The sequence below is a fragment of the Aphelocoma coerulescens genome, unplaced genomic scaffold, assembly GCF_041296385.1.
Source record: "Aphelocoma coerulescens isolate FSJ_1873_10779 unplaced genomic scaffold, UR_Acoe_1.0 HiC_scaffold_77, whole genome shotgun sequence".
Lineage (NCBI taxonomy): Eukaryota > Metazoa > Chordata > Aves > Passeriformes > Corvidae > Aphelocoma > Aphelocoma coerulescens.
The window spans coordinates 1,368,113-1,386,098 of record NW_027184063.1 but is presented as its reverse complement, the minus strand read 5'-3'; the positions used below and the strand labels follow the sequence as shown (position 1 = coordinate 1,386,098).

The following is a 17,986-nucleotide window of genomic DNA, read 5'->3' as shown; positions in this document are numbered from 1 at the left end:
TTGGACCTGTATGGCGGCTCTTACATCGGCAAACTACTGATATTGCTGATGTGAAATTAAGCACCCTGCTGGACTGGTTGTCCGATCAGGTTAGAGATTTTCCCTTCAGTGGGCCCCTTCAATCAGAAGCCTGGCAAGTGGTAGGGCAGAGACTTTTTGATATCGCCAGGGACAGCGATGCCAAAGCTTGCAGGCACCTCGCTACATGGGGAACGATCATGGCGGTCTTTAAGTGAAGTCGAATGGATGTTGGCCATTACGCGGCTTCAGAAGCTGATTCCCCTGAGCCCTCAGTGCCACCAGAACCTGTATCCAATGCATCCGGCTACCCCGAGATTCTCCCATCCCCTACGGGATTGATTTACATGATAAAAAAAATCCCTACACAGTTGGCCCCCTTGGCACGGAAGTCCCAGACCGCAAGCAAGCATCGGACTCCCTTCCTGCCCAGAATGATGACATTGTAACCCAGCACTGGCGGAAGTGTAGGGAAGCCGCGATGGAGGAGAACGACCTGGCGGTCGTTACTGCCTGTCCGGTTATATATGCGCCGAAGCAACGCCCGGCCTACAGGGAACTAGATTATAATCAAAGAACTGAGGATGCTAGTAAAGGAAAGCGGCGTATCCTTCTGTGATGTCCTAACTTACCTGGAGTCCATAAGTACCGTGTACGTCCTCGTACCTAATGACTGCAAAAGCATAATGAGAATGATTTTGACATTGGCGCAGTTTGCAGGCTGGCTCACCGACTACCGTGAGCTGTGTACTACCCAGGCGGAAGTGCTGCGAGACAGAAATCCACCCATCGTTGCCGCACAGCTGACCGGAGAGGGTCCGTACGCAGTCCCTACAGCGCAGACAGGCTATCTGTGTGACGTCTATGATATCATCACCCGCCTAGCCCGGCAAGCCCTGCGGCAACTCCCGGGGACGGGTATTGATGCTAACGTGTCTTTTGCTAAGATCCTACAGGGTCTGGCAGAGTCGTTTGTACAGTTCCTGGACAAACTGCAAGAATGCCAAAATGTGGGTTCTGCCACTCATGGAACCAAGGCTCTGAGGTGACACCGTGGGGCCTATGTGAACACAGGAGTCCATTGTGACTCTATGGAATCTCCTGGAACAAGGCTCCAACATGTCACATTGGAGCCTCATGGAACCAGGAGACCACAGCCACCAAATGGAACCTCATGGAATTAAGCATCCAGTGGGACAGAGCAGGGCCTAATGCAGCTTGAGACTGAGTCCATAGTGAGGTTATGGAACCTCATGGAGCCAAGGCATAAAGCTGTCAGGGACTGAAATGGTTCATACCTTAAACATTGTTATGAAGGAGTTTTGCCCATTCTAGCAAAAACTGTATCAAGAAGCTACAGCCACAGAAGCCCAGCCCTCCTTGAAGATGCCTGACTGGCACTTTGGACTGGGAGTTCAGTCACAGAGCTAAGAGAAAGGGGACACTACTGTGCAATCATCTCAGGTTCTAGGCAGAAGTAATCAAGGCTGAGGGAAAAGAACACATCCACAAGAAAACCAAAGAGCACAAAATCATGGCTGGCTGGGTTTGGGGTGGAGGAGACCACAGTCCACAGAGGGCCTACACAGGTTTACACAGACTCCCCTGCCACTGAGGGGGGACAAGGAGGTTTCAGGTCTGTGGTGCCACCTCTGGTCAGAGGCACTGAACACCCATCCTCCCTTACACAAACTGGCCCAGCTGGGAAACCTCCAACACTGGAAAGGCCATATCCACGGGATATTCACATGAGAGGCAGCTGAGGGGGTGTCATAATCCATCAAAGACCTCCCAAAGTGCTCCCAAAATTTATTCCTGAGGCCTTGCTCCACAGGACTGCACGTGATGCAAAGTGATGCAGCAGACCCAGAGTCTGCTACAAGAGACAGTTTCCAAGTGCCCTCCCCAGGCGCCTTCTTTCTACTGGGCCTGGCAATGTTTTTGTGGCCATTGTGTTCCATGAGGCCCCTCTCTATAACAACTGCCCTTGATTCCATGAGATTCCATTGCATCATAAAGATGTTCTAGCTTCCATGAGGTCCCACTGTGTCACAATGGACACTGGGTTCCCTGAGTGGTGGCACTGTTTGCACACCATCTCTGTCTGAAGAGGCCCCACTTTGTCACAATTGACTCTGGGTTCCATGGGCTGGGAAGAGCAGAGGTGGGAAGAGGCTGGGCCATTGTCCCTGGCTGTGCTGCTGTGCTGGGAGTCTCTTCCCTCCAGCTGTGCCCACAGGCACTGCCCCTGCAGAGCCAGAGAAGGGCTGAGGAACAAACCTTGGACACACAAGTCAGGGCAGACACTCCTTTTGATTCAAATGCACTGGGAAGAAGCCTCCTGAAAGTCTTTGTGTTTCCAAAGAAAGGCAGACGTTCATCTAGAAATGCTAAGAGCAGTACTACAGGATTTTATAAAAAACAGCATAACACTAGAAAAAGAAGAAAAGAAGGCACCAATGAAAAAATGGACAAATAGGAAAAAAAAGCGGAGATTGTAAAGAGTTGCATTCTGAATGTTCTGGAGCAGAAAAGTAGAGTTTATTGCTTCTGAAAAGAGACAGTCATCATTTTCCTCAGGGCATCCTTGAGCTCCTGGTTCCTCAGGCTGTAGATGAGGGGGTTCAGGGCTGGAGGCACCACCGAGTACAGAACTGACACCACCACATCCAGGGATGGGGACGAGATGGAGGGGGGCTTCAGGTGAGCAAATGTGCCAGTGCTGAGAAACAGAGAGACCACGGCCAGGTGAGGGAGACACGTGCAAAAGGCTTTGTGCCGGCCCTGCTCAGAGGGGATCCTCAGCATGGCCCTGAAGATCTGCACATAGGAGAAAAGCATGAACACAAAACAACCCAAAAAAGGAAAAGTACTAAAAGCAAGAAGCCCAAATTCCCTCAGGTATGTGTCGGAGCAGGAGAGCCTGAGGATGTGTGGGATTTCACAGAAGAACTGGCCCAGGGCGTTGTCCTGGCACAGGGGCAGAGAAAATGTATTGGCCGTGTGCAGCAGAGCAGTGAGAAAGCCACTGGCCCAGGACGCTGCTGCCATGTGGGCACAAGGCCTGCTGCCCAGGGCTTTACAGATGGACACATAGCGGTCGTAGCACATGAGGGTGAGGAGGAAATCCTGTGTTCCAAGAAAGAAGACAATCAGAAACACCTGAGCAGCACATCCTGTGTAGGAGATGTGCCTGGTGCCCCAGAGGGAATTGTGCATGGCTTTGGGGACAGTGGTGCAGATGGAGCCCAGGTCGGTGAGGGCCAGGCTGAGCAGGAAGAAGAACATGGGGCTGTGCAGGTGCTGGCCGCAGGCTCCGGCGCTGATGATGAGGCCGTTGGCCAGGAGGGCAGCCAGGGAGATGCCCAGGAAGAGGCAGAAGTGCAGGAGCTGCAGCTGCCATGTGTCTGCCAATGGCAGCAGGAGGAAGTGGCTGATGGAGCTGCTGTTGGACATTGCTGTGTCTGGCCATGGGCACCTGTTCATGGAGAAAGGACAGTGACAAGTCAGGACAGGCTGCTTGGAGCCAAACCTGCGCCATTCCCTGCAGACTGTGCCACTGGGACTGCCCCACCTTTGTTCCTTCTCTGGGAAAACCTTCACCCAGTTGCCTGCCTGAGCTCCACTTGTGCTGTCTGAGTGTGCCAGGAGCAGCCAGGCCTGTGCCTGGGGGCTGTCGAGGAGCCATCCCTGCCCCACTGCCCTGGGTTTGTGGCCGTGTGGCAGAGGGACAAGGCTGGAGAGTCAGGATTTGTCAGTGGACTCCCTCCTAGAAAGGCTTGGTAGCAGTTTTACTCTCAGTTCCACAGGACAGGGATGGCAGGAGCGAGTTTTAGGAAAGGTTTTCCTACCCACACATCATTCCTGCTTCTCTGAGGTCAGAAATCCCCAGCATTTCTGCTGCACTCCACCTTTGCCACTGAGAGAGGTGAGAGGCAAAGGATTCCCTGTGGCTCAGGGCAAGCTGAGGGGCTGCATGGGCTTGTTCCCAACTGCCCTAGGCTTGCCCCTTTGGCTGCAGTCAGAGCACAATCACACTCCCGGCTCACCCTGGCATAAACCAGACCCTGCCCAGAGCACAGGGATCCCTGAATGTCTCACCCTCTCTAAAGGTCTCTGAGCAAGGTCTCAGCACCCCCTTCTGCCAGGGACACTCACGCTGCCCTTGGCAAACCCAGCAGCATTTCCTCAGCTGTGGCATCTCTGCACTTCCCCGGGGGACATTCAGGGCACGCCGAGAGGCTCTGGCACAGATTTGCACCCAGGAGGGCAGCTCAGAGCTTGGAAGGACACAGTGAGGAGAGCCATGGGTGTACCCACGATGGTATCTCAGGGAGGGAGGCTCAGCTCATTCCCCTTTCCCATGGACTGCTTTGCCCACAGCCCCACAGGGCACAGGGAAGCTTGGACACCCCATTCCCATGGACAGCCCTGACTGGCAGGAATCCCAAGGGCAGAGCCTGACTCCGCTGCTGAAGATCCCAGAGCCCCCCTGAGAGCACCAGATAGCAGTGACAATGTCAGAGGAGTAATAATAATAACTATAACAAGGACAATAGCAGAGACTCAGAATGTTCTGTCATTCTGGGATTCCAACTCCTGTTCTGCTTCTCTCATCCCGCAACCTTCCCAGCCTGCTCCAAGCAGGAAATCCAAACACGCTCAGGAGCGCTCCTGATCTTGACAGCATTCCCTGGCTTACCTTCTTTTGGGAAGTGCCTCCAGAGCTGTGTCCATGCTGGTCTGGAGCTGGGAGCAGCCCTGCCCCAGCCAGCAGCTCTCAGCAGCAGCACCTGCCCTGCTCAGGGTCAGTCCTTCCCCCCGCAGCTCTTCGCCCAGCGCTGGCAGCAGCTCCCCGGGCCGGCTGAGAGCTGCCCCTGGCAGGTAGCAGAGTCCCTGTCCCAGCACAGCGCCCTGGGCTGCAGGACCCTGCTCTGCAGGACAGCCCTGGCCACCCCTGGCTGCAGCCCCGGCCAAGAGGTCACTGCTGTCCTCACACACATTCCCTTGGCCAGGTACAGCTCTTCCAACCCCCTATGGCCCCTCAGCCCCAGACACCAACTCACATCTATGGAGCTCCCCCTCAGTGCCATGGAGAGTCTCAAGGCCACCCCCAGCCCCACAGAGTCCTCCTTGTCCCCATCAGATCCAACACCACCTCCAAAGGGACCACTCCCGGGCACTGCCAGGGCTGTGCTGCCCTGCAGATCCCTGCAAACCACAGTAGTGCCTTCGAGGCCACAACCCGAGTCTCAGACAGTTTCCCACTCTTTATGTCTGGAGCTGACCAAGAAATACCCCATGGTGGGGTGCCCCTTTCCTGCAGTCACCGCAATGACCAATGTCAAACTGAGCCCTCGCTGAGGCTTTCCCCAGGAGAAGCAGCATTTGTTCCCCCACAGGGCAGCCTGTTCTTTTGGGGGGCAGTGGGCACAGGGGCAACAGCAGTCCTGAAGGAAGCGGGATTGCCTGTGGAACAGCCTGACGCCAAACAGACTTACTTCAGTGTCATGAAGGCAGAGGAGAGGGTGTCCCTGGGAGGCCAAGCCCGGTAGAGCTGATTGTCCTGGCAGGTTTCATCTGGGAACAGTCCTTGGATACACAGCAATTTGGAAGAGGAATCTCAGTTTTGGCCATGGGCCGCTGGAGGAGAAGGACGGATCTGTTCCATAGGAAGGAAAACAAAGAGCCCCAGAGCTCCAGGGGCAGATGAGAAGCGACTCTCAACATTCCAAGATCAGCTGGAGCTGTCAGGTGGCCACCAGGAGGCCAAGCCAGCCAGAGCTGTTCCAGGTTCCCTTGCTTCCACGGGGTCCCTCAGTGTCACAAAAGTGTCCTTGGCTCCACGGGGCCCAGCAGTGTCACAATGGACTCTGCGATTCCATGAGGACCTGCAGGAGCACAATGGTCTCCTTGGATCCATGGGGCCTCTCAGAATCACACTGGCCCCTTGCTTCCATGGGGCCCAGCAGTGCCCCGATGATCCCCTTGGATCCAATTCCAAAATTACAGGGCTCCCAAGCAAAAATGCAGGAAAAGGAGGAACAGGTCTTTACTATAAAATACAGAGAGCACAACAGAACAAAACACCACGGGAACAGAAGGTTCCCACTCGCTAAGCACAAACCATCATGGGATACTGCATCCCTGACTCAGCCCCAAGACAGGTTTGAGGAATGAGCCTTGTGGGAGCCCACCTGGCACAGAGGATTTTACATCTGGCAACACCGGGAATGCTCTGGGGGCTGCTGAGAGACTGAAATGTTGTGGTTCTCAGCTGAGACTTTGTCATGAAGGGCTTTTTGCCCATTATGGCAGAACTGTATAAAGGAGCTGCCACCACCCAAGCACCCCCTGTCCCTGAATGTGCCTCCTGAGGGGAACTTTGAGCTGCAAGTTTAGCTAAGGAACCTTGAGATCAGGGAAAGGGGGACTCTTAGCCAGGGATCTCAGGTCTAGGGAGGAGGAAACAAGGCTGAGGGAGGAGAATGAATCCACCAGAAAGCCAAGGCCAGAGCTGTCCTGAAAATCAGCCCTGGCTGGGGGAGGCCCCAGCCCCCAGACCCATTTGCTGAGGCCAGGTTTGCACCCCCATCCCCCAACCAAGGGGGCGGGAGGAGAGTTTGGGGGTGTGGGGTAACCCCAGCCCAGGGGGAGTGAACACCACCCCCCTTACCCAGACTGGCTCCGCTGTGAAACCCCCACCCCGGGAAGGCCACACACACAGGGGACAGTGTCACACTCGCCCCTCCCCAGGGGAGGTCTCTGTCTCTGTCACGCCCTTGCTCTCCCCCCTCTTCTCTTTCACAGGCTGGGGCCGTTTGCCAAATATGAGAATCATTTTTCTCTTCATCCCTGTCACCTCTGTGACAGCTACACAGAGTTTATCCTTCCTTTAAATCATCTGTATTGGGCCGAACATTCACTTTTCTTTGACAGGAACCTGCCAGCAGCTGAGCTGGAGCTGTGCGGGAACCGCTGGACCTTTGAATTGCCACCATAACTGCTTGGGCTGTCGGATCATTCATGGTTGGGGTTTGTTTGCGTTTTCATCACAAGTGGCTTGTGGGAAGAGCAAACATTCCTCCAAGCATTTTAGGTAGAGTTAAGTTTGATTTCTGCCAAGTTTATTTTGTCCGGCACCCAGGGGATGCTCAAGGGGTCTGTGTGCCTCTCTCCCTGGGGGATGCTGGGGAGGGGCTTGGTGGGGTTGTCCCTGTCCCTCTCACTCCAGGGCATTCCCAAGGCAGTGTCCCTGTCCCTTTCACCCTTGGGGATGCTCAGGCATCTCCATCCCTCTTGCCCCAGGGAATGCTTGTGCGGGACTGGGGACCAAGGGCTCTGTGTCCCTCACACTGCTGAGTGCGCTCAGGGGCTCTCCAACCTTCTCATACCTGGGGAGGCCGGGGGAGTCTCTGTCCTTCTCACCCCTGGGGTGACCCAGCCCAAGCACCATTGGGGTGAGAGCGACACAGACACCCCCAAACCCACACAAGCACCTCCCGAGGATCCCAAGGGGAGAAGGACAGAGACCCTCACCAGGCACTGAGTGGGGTGAGAGGGACAGAGACCATCCCCACCCCCGAATCATTCCCAGACAAGAGAGGCTTGGAGACCGCCCCGGGACTCCCCAGGTAGGAGAGGGACAGAGAAACTAAACTTGGGGGGGCAGCTGGGTGGTCCAAGATCCGGGTGCTGCCACGCTGCCCCTCCAATCCACACGAGCATTCCAGGAAGGCAGCCCTGAATGTGACCCTTGGGGGTCTGGGATCAGCCTTCATATCCCTGTGGGAGCAGAGACAGAGAGGACGAGAGACTTTCCCCCTCTTATTCCTGTGGAAGGGTGAACCCCAGCTGCCCTTTTCTTCTGCTGCCTCCTCATCTCCTCGGCTGAGGATGTCAAACTCCCCAGGAGCAGGAAGAAGCCCATTCCGGGTTTCCTTGTGTCTGCAGCCTGGAACATCCACTCCCAGCAGAGCACTTGGTGAAAGCCCTGCTGAATGACAGCAGGAGGAGGTTTGTGAGAAAGGCAGGAAATTGTATTTTGATAGGAAATCACAATTCCAAATTCTTTCTTTCTGTCACATTCATTTTCAGTCAGTTCTGGTCTGGTTTCCAGAGTGCCACCTTCTCAGCTGATTGTATTTGTGTTCTCCTTCCTCTTCTGCCTTTCTTTGCCTGCTCTGTTTGTCTCTCAGTGTCTCTCTGGAGCCAGGGCAGCTCCCACCAAAGGCCCTCCCCTGATTTTGTTCCCAATCCACCAGCTAAAACAACCATGGATGAGGTGATGAAGGCTGGCAGTGAAATGTCACTGGAAGATCTTGCAGCACTTGGCTTTTGGCTCCTTCCTGAGAGCTTTGCCTTCAAGGGCAGGAACATCTTCTCCTTGCTGGGAACTGGAATTCCAGATGCCTGGAGGGCATGCCGTGGATGCCAGAGGGGCATTCCTGAGGCTTGCATTTTGCTGGTCCTGCTGTGCCTCCCACGGGAGCTGTGCAGGGCCAGGGGACAAGGTGCAGCAGCTGGGTGGGCTCCCAGAGCAGACAGCAAAGGCTGCTTTGCTGGACATTTCCCAGCACATTCCCAGCTGGAAGCAGAGGGAGGAAGGAAAGGCAAGCGAGTCCCTGCCAGAAGCCCGGAAGGATTGGGGTGGGAAGGGACCCTTCCCGTGGGTTAGTGGGCTGAAAGCCAAGTGGAGCAAGACCTTACAATGCCATCTCCCTGCCAGCCTGTGCTGCTGACAGGAGCAGGGTGCCACTTTAGCCCTCTGTGGGTGAGACCAAACTGTGCATTCCACTCCCCTTATCTCATTTCTGATGAGCTGTTCATGATGGGTCCTTTGCAGGAGCTGCCCAGTGCACCCCCGACCCCTCAGGCTATGAGGAGCTGGCTGTTAAATGAGATAAGGAAGGAGAGGCAAACCCTGGGAGGCAGGGCAGTGTTTCTTTTTCTGAACACCAATGACTCAGCTGTGATAACTCCCTCGGGGGTAGCAGCAGCACAGTCCCACCCAGCCTGAGGGCTCACCTCTGCTGATGGGCCATCATGGACTGAATGGCCCCAGCACAATGGGCAGCTGCAAGGACTGAGACCATCAAGGCTCCCAAAATATCCCATGACTCCCAGGATGACATCTATCTATCGTGAAACTGCCCGCCCTGGGGGAGGGGCTAAGCATTTCCCACCTGAACCTGAGCATATAAAATCTGGGTTTGGGGCCTTCTGGCAACACTCAAGAGATCCAGGGCAGGAGCAGAACTCCAACAGGACTGTGGCCACTGCTGTCGACAAGACTGCACCCATCACTTGGACAGGAAAGTGTGTCTACCACTGCGACCAACAGGCTTTGTTTTCTTTCCTTTTGTTTTGCATGCAGGGGGACGAGGTGGTGCTCAGCACAGGAACTAAGCACCACCGTTCTGCTCTTGTCCCAGGGTGCCTGGTTATACTCAGCCTTTGTGGGTTACAGCTGTATCATGGTATTTCTTGTCATCTCTTTGGTGAATTGTAACTCCCACCTTCATCTCTCTTGGGGCAGATAAGTGGGGTTCATTTCTCATGCCAGTTCAATCCAGCACGGTATTTGAGAGGATTTTACAGTCATGATATGCCCGGTGACTTCTAGAGAAGGACATGGGCAGGAGCAACCCCTAAGCCAACACACTCACACCTTGTTTTTCCCTCCAAACCAGGATTTCCCACTCCCAAACCTTGGCCAGATGGAGGCGAAGGCTGTGAGAAAGAGGAAGATGCCCCATGACACCCAGGCAGGTGAGGAGGAAGTCCCTGCCCCTTTCCCCCTCTCTCCTGCCCCATCTCCCAGCCCAGCATCACCCCCGGCTGCAGGACAACCCCACTGCCAAGGCCGTCCTGCCGGTGACGGACGGGGGGGATCTCCTTCCCCTTCCCTGTGGCACGGAGGCAAATCCCATCCTCTCCTTGTCCTTCCTCCCCCAGACAAGGAACTGAGGATGGAGCCCAGGGAGGACAAATCCCCACAGCAGAACCTGGTGGAAGAGGCCATTTTGAGCAGCTCCACAGTGCAGGATACCAACGGGGAGGAAAACCACCGGAGATCGTGCAGGACGAGGGGCTGCAAACGCAGCCCAGGGAGTTGTGAGGAGGAAAGACCCACCCTGCACCGGGAAGGTGGCCAGAGATCCAGCCAGCATTCAGCCTTGGTGGTCCATGAGCAGCGTCACGCTAGGGAGAAACGCTACAAGTGCTTGGAATGTGCGAAGAGCTTCAGCCGGAGCACCAACTTGATCCACCACCAGTTGATCCATACTGGGGAACGCCCCTACGTGTGTGGGGAATGTGGGCAGAGCTTCAGACAGAGCTCCAACCTGATCCAACACCGGTTGATTCATACTGGGGAACGGCTCTATGTGTGTGGGGAATGTGGGAAGAGCTTCAGACAGAGCTCCAGCCTGATTCACCACCAGAAGATCCACACTGGCGAGAGGCCCTACGAGTGTGGCGAATGTGGGAAGAGGTTTCAGACCAGCTCCAGAGTTCTCCTGCACCAGCGGATTCACACAGATGAGAGGCCCTTCCACTGCCCCGACTGCGGGAAGGGCTTCAAGAGCAACTCCCACCTCATCAGGCACAAACGCATCCACACCGGCGAGAGGCCCTACGAGTGTCCTGAGTGTGGGAAGAGCTTCAGGCAGCGACATAGTCTTAGCTGCCACCAGAGGATCCACACTGGGGAGAGGCCCTACGAGTGTTCTGAGTGTGGGAAGAGCTTCAGCCATAGCTATAGTCTTAGCTGCCACCAGCGGATCCACACCGGGGAGAGGCCCTACGAGTGTTCTGAGTGTGGGAAGAGCTTCAGCCAAAACTCCAGTCTCCTCTGCCACCAGAAGATCCACAGCGGGGAGAGGCCCTACGAGTGTCCCGAGTGTGGGAAGAGCTTCTCCAGGAGCTCTCACTTGACCAGACACCAACGGAGCCACCAGTAAGGGAAGCCCTGCAAGTGCCCCGAGTGCAGGAAAAGCTTTGTGCACTGCTCCAACTTCATCTCGCAGCAGAGGATCCATGTCGGGTGATCCACAGTGACCCCCGTTGGGCAGAGACCTGGTGACCCCTGTTCCAGATGATCCCCATTGTGGGAGGAGGATGTTTGGGAGATTTATTTCACTTCACATTCTCATGCTCTGATTTCATTGCTAAGAAATGCAATCCCTGTCCCCAGATGGGTCTGGTTTTCCGTGCTGGTGATCAGGGCAGGAGCTCTCCTGGTCCTTATCTCAGCTCCTGGGCCTTTCCTCAGCCAACCAAAGAAGTCACAAAATAATTTTTAGCCACTCTGAGCTTTTCTCACTGATGACTGCCCAGGTGCCAGGCAGATCTGCTGCACCCAGACCTCCCCACCTGGGCCCCCTCCGCTCCAGTGCCCCCCGGGAGCAGAATTAAGGGAGAGAGGGGAGGTTTCAGCACCTGCCCAGAGCTTGGGATGGGGCAGCTGGGGCCATACTGGTGGCACTGGTGGTGCTGGGAGCCCCCCGGCTACAGGCATGGAGCTCTCAGGTGAGCTGAGAGGGGGTGGGAAGAGGAGTGCGGGTATGGTGGGAAAAGTGGGGAGAGGAGGGAAAATGGGTGTGTGGGACCCATAAAATGAGTTGGAGGGGGAGTGGGACCCCCTAAAGACAGAATGGGAAGGAGGCTGAGGACTGGGGGATGATGGGAGAGGCATGGGAAAGCTTAGAAATTGGGGAATGGAAGGGTGGGATCGCAAAACTGGGCAGGAGGGGGCCGGGGATTGGTAGGATTGTGTGAAAAGGGTTGGGAAAGGGTTAAAAGGGGGGACTGGGACCCCCAAACTGATGGGGGAAGGGGCTGGCAGCTGGGGATTGATAGGAAAGGAGGGGAGAAAAGAGAAAAAGGGTGGAAATGAGGGTGGGACTGCAGGAAGGAAGGTCCCATGGAGGCCGTGGAGCCAGGGGTTGTGGAGTGGGGATCTGGGGTGGCCCCCTGAGCTCTTGGCTTGCTGTGGGGTGCTGGGGGCTGCTGGGGGGGCACCCCCTCACCTGTGTCCTGCATACACAGAGCTCTTCCAGCACATGGTAAAGTCCAACTGTTGTTTCATTAATGGTACCGACCAGGTGGGGTTTGTGGTGAGGTTCAGCTCCAGCCTGGAGCAGCTCCTGCACTTGGACAGCAATGTGGGGCACTGCGTGGGGGACACACTGTATGGGGAGAAACAGGCCCGGTGCTGGAACACTGTCCTGGGGTGATGTTATGAGGCTGCTTTATTCCTTAACCCTCCGCTCAATGCCCAAGGACGCTGTGTCTTTAGGATGGACCTGGGGGTGGGGCCAGAGCCACAGGACGTGAGTGAGGGTCAGTTCAACGGCTAGAGCCCAACGGCTCAGGGGCTCCGGGGTCTCGACAGGGCCTTGTAGGGAGTTCGCCGGGGGCGTTGTGCGGCTCCTTGGGTTTTTGGTGTTGTGGCTAGCTGGAAGAAGGTTCTGTTGGTTTTTCTTGTTCTTTTTCCCTTCCCTCCCCCTTGCCTCACTGCTTCCCTTCCCTTCCCTCTGGTCCGGGGAGCCTGCAGGGTGGCCCCAGCGGGCCCGCGGGGTGTCCCCGGCTGGTCCGAGCCCGTGTGTCTGTTCCCTCTCCAGGAATTTGTTGTATTTCGGGGTTTGTTTCCCCTGTTCTACCCTGCTTTGTTTGGTGTTAATAAACAGTTTGGGGTTTTTCCCACTTTACGTTCTTGTGACCCACTTGTCTTACTGGTGGAGGAAATGGGGAGGTCCTTTTCCCTTTGGAGGAGACACTCATTCCAGAGTGTTTCCTCCTGAAGTCTTGTCTCCAAAACCAAGACATAAATTTGGCACCCAACTTAAGGGGCACATGGAATTGGGGGAAAAAAATCCAAACCATTTTGGTTTGAATCACTTTTGTATTGAGGTACAGCAGTAAGACCATGCTGTTTGATTTAATAATTTTTCTGTGGAAGCTAGCCATAAGTACATGTCTGTCGGGGTCTCCTCCCCCCGCCATGTAGCCCTGAGGGGAGACACGGGGTTTCCCTGCCCCTGGTCAGCCTTGTTCCCCATGGGTTGGTTTGTGTTTCCTGCGCAGGCAAGGACCCTCGGTTCCTCCTGCCTGTAACAGTTCCTGGGCAGAGCCCGGCCATGCGGCTGGGGAAATAAACATCTCTGAAACATCTATCAAGAATCCGTCTATATGTATTTCTTTTCCACGGGACTCCTGGTTTGATATAGGCGTGTTACAGTATCGCCACTGCAACAAAATGGTGGGGAATTGTGAGCAGAACGATCCCTGATCCCTTAGCAACCGATTTGTGTGAGTAAACCCTAGAAACTTTGGATTCCTCTTCTTGGTTTTGTTTTGCTATTCCATATCTAAACTATGGAGGAACCGTGGGAAGACTCTTGGCTTTCAGAGCCGCATATGGACATTTATCTTAAACTTAAAATGATTCTTGAACAACGATTTGTAAATTTTAGCTTGATTCAAGCTCAAAAAGAACTGAAACACTTCCTGGCATGGTTGTTTAAGAACTTTTTCTATGTTTCTTGGGATTTAATTCTTACCAAGGGCTTTTGGAAGACCGTTTGGACATAGTTAATATTTGAGTCAAAATATATGCCGATGGAAGAATATTTTCGTGAATATTATTTAATTACCGAGACTGTTGAGCAATGTCAGCTGTGTCCTGGTGAAGGGAAGCCTGGCTCAGGGACCGTGCGACCCAGGCCACGTGCACCGAGCGCTCTGCGAGCAGCAGCGAGGCAGCTCCCGTGCACGGGCAGAGCCACGCGAGCCGCAGTGTCGGTGGTGGAGCGGGGAGCGGCGGGAGCGGCACTGCCCAGCGGTGCCCCCCCGGCCCCGTGCAGCGCGTGGTGGAGCGAGCCCCGTGAACGCCCGAACGAGAGGGGCGGCGCGCGGGCGGCGGCTGGTGGTGGTGGCGGTAGAGCGGAGCTGCGCCCAGCCGAAACGCGCGCTGGAGCAGGGCACGGGGGGGGCATCGCTTGGGGGCGCAGAGACATTGGTGCAGCCCCAGGCAGCGGCAGCAAAGCTGCGACCAGAGGAGGCGACGCACGGCAAACGGAGCGGCGCGGCCCAGCCCAGCCCGCACGGCCCCGAAGCTGACCCCGGGAAAAGCGCGCAGGAACCAGCAGCGCCGACAATTCCAACATGGGAGCGACCAAAAGAGAGAGCAAAGACACAGCGAGACAGAAAACAGCAGCCACTCGGAAAAAGGAAAAGACCATAGTAGCTAAGAACTTAGGGATAGTGAAATGGTATAATGTTAAACAAAATTACGGTTTTATAACAAGATGTGATAACCAGCAAGACATATTGGTGCATAGAACTGCTATTAAAAAGAATAACCCAGAAAAATGCATCCCAAGCTTGGGAGATGGAGAGGTGGTGGAATTCAAAATCATACAAGGTAGAAAAGGGTTACAAGCATCGCAGGTCACTGGGCCTGATGGTGTTCCTGTGAAAGGCAGTATATATGCTAAAAATCGTAGTCATGTTAGACAATATCTCCTTGGTAGGCCCCCCTACAGTCTCCCTTTCCTAATCCCACCTTTCCCTTTTACCCTATGTCCTATTACCCCCAGTGTATTCCCAATCCGTTTTTCCATCCATGGTTTCCCTCACAAAACCATACCTTTGCCAATTGTTTCCCCAAAAATCCCTTTCCAGTGCCGAGTGGGGGATGAAAATGGGGAGGGAAGAAATTAAACCCTCTCCTGCCTCAGTTTCCCCACAAAGCATGCTCAGAGAGTTCTGTCTCCCTTCTGTCAGCCCTAAGATGTTCCACAGAATCTGTTTGGACATTTAAAGACTCAGGAGGGTGGCTTGTTTTGTTTTGAAACTGTTCTTGTTTTGTTTATCCATCCAGTTGTCTTCATTCTCCTTTTATTAAAATAAAACGGGGGAAATGTCGGGGTCTCCTCCCCCTGCCATGTAGCCCTGGGAGAGGGGCCCTGAGGGCACAGAAACACGGGGTTTCCCTGCCTCTGGTCAGCCTCATTCCCCATGGGTTGGTTTGTGTTTCCTGCGCGGGCAAGGACCCTCGGTTCCCTGTGACTCTAACAGTTCCTCAGCAGAGCCCGGCCGTGCGGCTGGGGAAATAAACATCTGAAATATCTATCAAGAATCCATCTATATATATTTCTTTTCCACGGGACTCCTGGTTTGATATAGGCGTGTTACATTATCCCCACTGCAACACATGTCCACAGCTATGGGCAGTCGTGTCCCTGGCTTACATTTTTATAAGTCAGGAATAAGAATCAGCACTGCCATTTTAATATGCCTGGTGGCAGTGATTCATCGAAGTTTGGCTGGAGTAATGGAAGCCATGGAGAAGGTGTATGTCATGTTGTTTTCCCATTCTGGCCTTGGTAGCTTCCTTTTGGAATGTATTAGCAATTACACCCAGCTTGTTAGGGGAAAAGCAGGGGATGAAAACTCCCAGCCCTTCATCTCCTTCTTCCCCTTCAGATCTGGCACGTCACCTTTTGAAAGTGTCCAGTTTCCCCTGGATGTCAAAGATGCCACCTCCTTGTTATGTTACCTAGCAGGGTTTCTCAGTGTGGTCTCCAACTTGTTTAAAACAAGGGCTGAGATTTCCAGAGGGGTTGCCCAGACACCTGCCCCAGTTGCAGAAAATCCTAAGTGCTGTGGGGTATGGGAGGACATAGGCCTGACCCTGAAGCACTTTTCTGACCCAGGAGCCTGGAACCTCCCCCCTGAACAATTTCAGAATCCAGCTGATGTGGGGAAGTATCTGAAGGAAAACTGCAATAACAACACTGATGAAAAGGAAAAGCTCATTGCCATGTGCTGGGTCCTGGCTAATGCTAACCGCACGCTGCTGGATTCTGTAGGGCAGAAGATACAGCCAGAGGGGCAGGAGAATAAGGCAGCAGACACCCCAATCACTCCAGCTGCAGCTAAAGCAGATGGGGAGCCTAAACCAACAACAATTGCCCCTGTTCAGAGAAAGAAACACAAAGCCAAATCCATTTGCCCGCTGGATGGTGATGGGCAGCCAGGACCTTCACAGCCAGCAGAGCAAGTGGAACCTGAAATCATTACCGAGTCCCTGTCCATAGAGAGCCTTCGTACCCTGAGGAAGGATTGCACCCAACGGCCTGATGAAACTATATTAAGATGGATGGTCCGAATCTGGGACACTGCAAGCGATGGTATATTCTGGATGGCACTGAAGAGAGGCATTTGGGGTCCCTGTCACGTGATCTAAGTATCGACCAAGGGATGACAAGGGGCCCTGAAGCTCTCAGTCTCTGAAAAGTCTTACTGCTGTACCTCAATACAAAAGTGATCCAAACCAAAATGGTTTTGATTTTTTTTCACTTCCATGTTCCCCTTAAGTCGGGCACCAAATTTATGTCTCGGTTATGGAGACAAGAATTCAGGAGGAAACACTCTGGAATGAGTGTCTCCTCCAAAGGGAAAAGGACCTCTCCTTTTCCTCTACCAGTAAGACAAGTGGGTCACAAGAACGTAAAGTGGGAAAAAACCCAAACTGTTTATTAACACCAAACAAAGCAGGGTAGAACAGGGGAAACAAACCCCGAAATACAACAAATTCCTGGAGAGGTAACAGACACATGGGCTCGGACCAGCCGGGGCCACACCGCGGGCCCACCGGGGCCAACTCACAGGCTCCCTGGACTGGAGGGAAGGGATGGGATAGGAGCGAGGCAAAGGGGAGGGAAGGGAAAAAGAGCAAGAAAACCCAACAGAACCTTCTTCCAGCTAGCCAGAACACCAAAAACCCAAGGAGCTGCACAACGCTCCCAGTGCACTCCCTCCAAGGCCCTGCCGAGACCCCGGAGCCCCTGAGCCGTTGGGCTCTAGCCGTTGAACTGACCCTCACTCGCGTCCCGTGGCTCTGGCCCCACCCCCAGGTCCATCCTAAAGACACAGCGCCCTTGGGCATTGAGCGGAGGGTTAAGGAATAAAGCAGCCTCATAACATCACCCCAGGACAGTGTTCCAGTAGCGGGCCTGTTTCTCCCCATACAGCGTGTCCCCCACGCAGTGCCCCACATTGCTGTCCAAGTGCAGGAGCTGCTCCAGGCTGGAGCTGAACCTCACCACAAACCCCACCTGGTCAGTACCATTAATGAAACAACAGTTGGACTTTACCATGTCCTGGAAGACCCCTGTCTATGCAGGACACAGGTCAGGGGGTGCCCCCCCAGCAGCCCCCAGCACCCCACAGAAAGCCAAGAGCTCAGGGGGCCACCCCAGATCCCCACTCCACAACCCCTTGCTCCACGGCCGCCATGGGACCTTCCTTCCTGCAGTCCCACTCTCATTTGCACCCTTTTTCTCTTTTCTCCCTTCCTTTCCCATCAATCCCCAGCTGCCAGCCCCTGCCCCCATTTGTTTGGGGGTCCCAGTCCCCCCTTTTGCCCCTTTGCCAACCCTTTTCACACAATCCTCCCAATCCCCACCCCCCTCCTGCCCAGTTTTGAGATCCCACCCTTCCATTCCCCAATTTCTAAGCCTTCCCATGCCTCTCCCATCATCCCCCAGTCCTCAGCCCCCTTTCCATTCTGTCTTTAGGAGGTCCCACTCCCCCTCCAACTCATTTTATGGGTCCCACACACCCATTTTCCCTCCTCTCCCCACCTTTCCCACCATACCTGGACTCCTCTTCCCACCCCCGTCGGCTCACCTGAGAGCTTCATGCCTTTGGCCAGGGGGCTCCCAGCACTACCAGTGCCACCAGTATGGCCCCAGCTGCCCCATCCCCAGCTCTGGGCAGGTGCTGAAACCTCCCCTCTCTCCCTTAATCTTGCTCCCGGTGGGCACTGGAGGTGAGGGGGCCCAGGTGGGGAGGTCTGGGTGCGGCAGATCTGCCTGGCACCTGGGCAGTCATCAGTGAGAAAAGCTCAGAGTGGCTAAAAATTGTTTAGTGACTTCTTTGGTTGGCTGAGGAAAGG

At 54.7% G+C, this 17,986-nt stretch overlaps 1 protein-coding gene and 1 pseudogene across 1 annotated transcript; both read right to left on the bottom strand.

The window, feature by feature from the left end:
• LOC138102495 (zinc finger protein 208-like) overlaps positions 1-17,986 on the bottom strand; it is a 322,764-nt pseudogene that overhangs the window by 7,650 nt on the left and 297,128 nt on the right.
• Positions 2,497-5,571, bottom strand: LOC138102515 (olfactory receptor 14C36-like). The gene is made up of 2 exons (XM_069000215.1): positions 5,520-5,571; positions 2,497-3,496 (listed from the first exon to the last, which is right to left on the bottom strand). The coding sequence occupies exons 1-2, from the start codon at positions 5,528-5,530 to the stop codon at positions 2,560-2,562; spliced, it is 948 nt and encodes a 315-aa protein (XP_068856316.1). The 5' UTR covers positions 5,531-5,571; the 3' UTR covers positions 2,497-2,559.